Below are 5,934 nucleotides of genomic sequence, written 5' to 3' on the forward strand. Positions count from 1 at the left end.
TTTATATGACAAGCGGGCTTAGTATTTTGGATTTGGGTTTATCCTCTACTTGGGGGATACATTTCAGGGCTCAATGCTTGGGTATCAAATTGTTCACTTGCTACTAAGATAGTTGTAGTAAGGGATTAATCAACAATCTCTTATCTCAGGATTTTACTTGATGTATCCGAAGAGTTATTAAAAATTTACCTTTTCTGATCCGCATCACCCAGTAAAGCGATTAATGCTGATTGATAAAACCAGTGAATTTCCCACTTATTATTAAGATCTGAGTTTATTCGCTACTGGGGATACATATCCGACTTCTGAGAGCTTCTCAAAACTTATTACAGTTTTGGATTCGACTAACTCTCAAGAATTGAGTTCTATTAGAATATGGAGTCCCCTGTTTATTATAATCTTTACAATTTCCGACCTTTTTACAATTTCCGCAAATTTTTCTTAGTGTAGATTTATTTTACATTTCTGTTCATTAAATGCCTAACATACTTAAAAAATTCTGCAAATCATTGTTTAACATAATTATTATTTATGTTGTCTATCTGTCTATCTGTCTGTCGGTCTGTGTGTCTAAATGTAGATTACAAATTTCATTTTTTTCCCATAATAATTTTTTAATTGTTATCGCAAGTGTACAATATAGATTCTACGCTTGGCCCCAAATTTTGTTGTAAAACGAAAAGAATGAAATGAAAACTAAAGTGAAAAATACTTATTTTTATTTTTTTTTTTTTTTTTTTTTTGTATGTCATTCCCAAAAACAAAACTCTAAGAGGCCATCATCAGACATACTTTGGCAAATATTGTATGAAAAAAACGATATCGCCATGATGTTGAGGAAAAAAAAATCGGTATGTAGTCGGAAATTAGCGGCACGTGTAAATACTTTTTGTTGATATGTTTAGTACTACATAGTTCGAGTTAGTCGAACGCTGGCAAAAAAAAAACTTTACTAAAACATGATGAGATAATAATCATTCATTTATAAACTCACCTGATTTCTTTTGCGGATTTTGTTTTTTTTTTTCGACTTTATCAACAAAAACTATCAGATGCTACTCTTTTTAAATATTCATTAATAAGATTGTAGTGCTATTATAAATATTAGTAAAGTTTTGAGCTTTAAATTTTAATAACATAATATGATTGTTTAATTTAAGAATGATTCAGCATTATTTAAAATCTTCAAAATATATCCCATAATTGTATTATCAGAAGCCCAAGTTCCTATATAGGTTTTCCAATAGTGTTACAACTTACCTTTTAAATAGATATAAGTTTCTTCGACACAGTTATTTCCGGTTGATAAAACTGTCTGCACACTCCTTCTAAAGTCAGCACTTGTAATTACTTTATAGACTCTTCGTTCGGCATTTAGTAAAATAAATAAAATTTGAAGTACCTCAATAAGCGTGACAAGTATGTCTCTTATATTTGTTTCGAATTTTTATATGACTAAATAAAAATTCTTAAAAAAAACTATTAAAATATTTACGTTATCAGTGCAAAACGTCGTCAAATACTTAAACGCTTGATATATGATAATTATAACATGTCAAAACTGACATAAATCAATAATAAAGCGATGAAAAAACCTGGCGCCAATAATATTTTTTAAATTAATAATTAATTTATAATGAAAATAATTTATGTAGTTAGTACAGTTTCAATTCATTAATGCTTGGCACGAGGAAGGGACTATTGGAATTAGTCCTGAACTTTTGGGATTGAAATAACCAACTGTTTCAGATTCATTTCATTCTACTTCATATATTAAGAGGGTATAAATATCGAATTTAGAGGCGTCGTATAGACTAAGATCGCGTCATCTTAAATATTCAGCATATTTCCCGTCTAGATTCTTAAAACCCTTGACTATAGACCCAGACTATAGACTAGACTATAGACTAGACTATAGACTAGACTATAGACTAGACTATAGACTAGACTATAGACTAGACTATAGACTATGACTATAGACTAGACTATAGACTAGACTATAGACTAGACTATAGACTAGACTATAGAATAGACTAGACTATAGACTAGACTATAGACTAGACTAGACTATAGACTAGACTATAGACTAGACTATAGACTAGACTATAGACTAGACTATAGACTAGACTATAGACTAGACTATAGACTAGACTATAGACTAGACTATAGACTAGACCAGGGGTCGGCAAACTACGGCTCGCGAGCCAAATGCGGCTCTTTGGATGTGGAGCTATGGCTCTTTAGTTTCATACGCAATTTTTTTATTTTATAAAAAATATATATCTTTCTGAATAGATTAACGAGCAGTGTTTGTTAAAACTAACAAAACAATTTGCAAACGTTTCTGCAATATACACAACATTTCAACTTTGTTTAATCGTTCTGTATGTGAGACAACTAACAAATGAAAGTTTAGAGTCGTTTGTGAAACTTTAAACAACACGTTATGATCCAAACTTTCTAAAGCTATACAAACCTATCTCTCCTATTGAATTTGTTCCATGTACAAGTTAGTATTGTAAGAAAATTTTTAATTATTTAAATTTTTAGTTGAAAAGTTCCCTATAAACGATGGGGTATCATGAGCGCTCTTACGATGTGCCATTAGATTAAAATGTAAAACATAATCATACATTCCGAAATTTTCGTGTTTTTCGAATTATAAACTATTTTTTGGAAATTGAAAATATAGTAATTAAATAATTACTTAATAATGTAGAGAGTTTGAACACAGTTACCCAGGAAAAACTTACATTGAAAAGTAATGAGTTAAAAAGCTAATAAAATTTCTTTTCACTACTTCTTCATTAGCATTTTAAGTCATTATTTTAACACGTGATGTGATTGGAGGCAAGTACTTACAATAGGAAGTTAAAGAAGTACTTGCAATTTCTCTTACAAAACAGTTGTTGAGTAAGTTGTTTTGTTTTTTAATAATAAATAGATCCAGCTAGAATACGAACCAGGGACTTCGATTTTTTAGTCAAATGTTCTACACACTGTACCACTCCTTAGCTTTTTTATTGCGCATCAAATAATGGTTTTCACAATCAAAATTAATTTTGTTTTATTTTTTTGTAAAACACAATTCTTAAAACGCAATTAAATAAAATATGCAAACAAAATGACAAAGCCGAAAATAAAGTACTTCTATATCAGATTATAAGAAAGTCATTACTAGAGTACTTCTAAGTAATGCAGACGGTAAGTAGTAGTTATTGAAAAGTAAGTGGTTATGGAAGTACAACCCATTACCGAGTTTTTGCTGGGTAAATACTAAAAACTTGTTCTATTTAAAAACTTCAATATTTAAATATTGCGCGTTTTATAAACGTTTTACAGTGATCTATAAAAGACTGATATATTTTTGACATACAATTTTTGGCTATAAATAAGGTACCAGAAAGCGTATTATGGACCGACCCATCCTTACAAAATTTGGTAATGAAGTTTTGGATCCTACTTGTTTGTGTTGATTTTCATCACTATACTTGTATTTTTCGTCGTTTTCGAAAGTGGACACTATATGGGTGGGTCAATTCTGAATCCATCCTTATTAAATTTGGTACAGATATTTTTGTTCCTATAAACTTGTTTATGACGAATTGCACCACTATGCTGGTATTATTAAGCATGTTATGAGCGTTAATTAGATCAGTTATGAACGTTAAAGTTATTTTCCGAAGTAGACCTTTTAAAAGGGGATTGGTCAATTATGTTTACGTTATGTTTGTGTTGAATTTTGTCATAATACTGCTATTATTAAGACAGTTATGAACGTTAAAATCAAATTTGGAAGATAGATTTTTGTTCTTATAAAAGTTGTATATTTTGAATTTCTATATTCAAAATATACAACATATATTGCTACTGTTAAGTCAATTATGATCGTTAGTCATTTTCTGAAAAGGACCTAATATTGGGGTTGGTAAAATATTTATCTCGATTGCCGCCAAATTAATATATTACTTTATACTGTATTAGCTGCGTCATCAATTTTCGTGAATTTTACATTTCCTGATATGTTTCCAAATACCTTTTAATTGATAACACTGTCGCCCTACTCTAATAACATTCTATATTTATATAACGAGTGTTTAAAAAATGCATTCGAATGACCCATAAAAATTCAAAAAGTATTTGTAGTCAAAAATCTATAAGATTCCTTGCAGAATGTCCTGTAGATAATTAAACCAACTTTATGTTTTTGAAATGAATTCATAAAGTATTTGTAAAGTTTTAATAAACAACAATTTTGTGGCTCTTTTAAAACATATGTTTTGTAAACTATAAATTTTGGCTCTTCCGACTCAAAAGTTTGCCGACCCCTGGACTAGACTATAGACTAGACTATAGACTAGACTATAGACTAGACTATAGACTAGACTATAGACTAGACTATAGACTAGACTATAGACTAGACTATAGACTAGACTATAGACTAGACTATAGACTAGACTATAGACTAGACTATAGACTAGACTATAGACTAGACTATAGACTAGACTATAGACTAGACTATAGACTAGACTATAGACTAGACTATAGACTAGACTATATAGACTATAGACTATAGACTAGACTATAGACTAGACTATAGACTAGACTATAGACTAGACTATAGACTAGACTATAGACTAGACTATAGACTAGACTATAGACTAGACTATAGACTAGACTATAGACTAGACTATAGACTAGACTATAGACTAGACTATAGACTAGACTATAGACTAGACTATAGACGACTATAGACTAGACTATAGACTAGACTATAGACTAGACTATAGACTAGACTATAGACTAGACTATAGACTAGACTATAGACTAGACTATAGACTAGACTATAGACTAGACTATAGACTAGACTATAGACTAGACTATAGACGAGACTAGACTAGACTATAGACGAGACTAGACTAGACTATAGACGAGACTAGACTATAGACGAGACTAAACTATAGACCAGACTGGACTATAGACTAGACTGGACTATAGACGAGACTGGACTATAGACTAGACTGGACTATAGACTAGACTGGACTATAGACTAGACTGGACTATAGACTAGACTGGACTATAGACTAGACTGACTAGACAAGTCTTGACTATAGACAATGGAACCAAATTTCTTCAAATTTTTAATAAAACTTTATGGATATTTCTATATTTTTGCTACGTATTTTATTAAGGGAACTTTAAATCAATATGTGTCAACTTTAGTGAATTTGAAAAGCCATATTAATTAACGGCGTCGACCACCAGGTGGACCGCCACCACCACCCATGCCGCTACCACCACCACCTCCCATACCGCCACCGGCTCCGGCACCAGCACTCATACCAACACCCATACCTCCCTGAGCACCACCCTGAGCACCGCCTTGAGCACCACCATGACCACCGCCTTGACCACCACCTCCTGGGCCTTGAGCCAAGCAAGTGGAGCAAGCCTTTTTTAAATAAAATTTTAAATATAGGATTATATCTTTTAACTCAACTTTCCACCAAACTCACCATCAACATGACAGCTGCCACTAATAATCCAGTCAACTGGAATTTCATTTTGTAAACTTTTTCGATTACTTTAACGCACAAGAGAAAGAGTTATTTTTACAAAACTTCATAAACTTTTAATATTCAAATGGAAACTGACATCGAATCATAGAGATTTTCAATTATTTATAGTTGTTTTTTTGGTGATGGAAAAAAACTTTAAATTTATTTCTATTTACTATTTGTCATTTATTTGTTATCCAAATTGCATGCCAATTTTGTTTTATCAATTTAGTTTGATCGGGAAAATTATTTAGTTTTGATAGCAATAACATATATATTTTTTTTTTCTCGAAAAAACTTTTCTGTAATATATTTAGTAAAATTTAAGTTGTTTTTTTAATAATTAAATCTAAAATTACAAATAATTACTGACATC

General features: G+C 30.9%; 1 protein-coding gene across 1 annotated transcript; it reads right to left on the reverse strand.

Moving 5' to 3' along the window:
- Positions 1 to 5,159: 5,159 nt before the first annotated feature.
- Positions 5,160 to 5,692, reverse strand: LOC119615185 (glycine-rich cell wall structural protein 2-like). Its single transcript, XM_037971264.1, has 2 exons — positions 5,517 to 5,692; positions 5,160 to 5,452 (listed from the first exon to the last, which is right to left on the reverse strand). The coding sequence occupies exons 1-2, from the start codon at positions 5,562 to 5,564 to the stop codon at positions 5,246 to 5,248; spliced, it is 255 nt and encodes an 84-aa protein (XP_037827192.1). The 5' UTR covers positions 5,565 to 5,692; the 3' UTR covers positions 5,160 to 5,245.
- Between the last annotated feature and the right edge of the window lie 242 nt (positions 5,693 to 5,934).

Source organism: Lucilia sericata, unplaced genomic scaffold (genome assembly GCF_015586225.1).
Source record: "Lucilia sericata isolate MDLA Ls3-8-SP2 unplaced genomic scaffold, ASM1558622v1 Contig004322F_arrow, whole genome shotgun sequence".
NCBI classification, from domain to species: domain Eukaryota; kingdom Metazoa; phylum Arthropoda; class Insecta; order Diptera; family Calliphoridae; genus Lucilia; species Lucilia sericata.

Excerpts from the sequence above, each read along its gene's own strand:
- LOC119615185 (XM_037971264.1), bottom strand. The coding sequence starts at position 5,564 with ATGAAATTCCAGTTGACTGGATTATTAGTGGCAGCTGTCATGTTGATG. Across the intron at positions 5,453-5,516 it reads TGGCAGCTGTCATGTTGATG|GCTTGCTCCACTTGCTTGGC; the intron begins GTGAGTTTGGTG and ends TATTTAAAAAAG.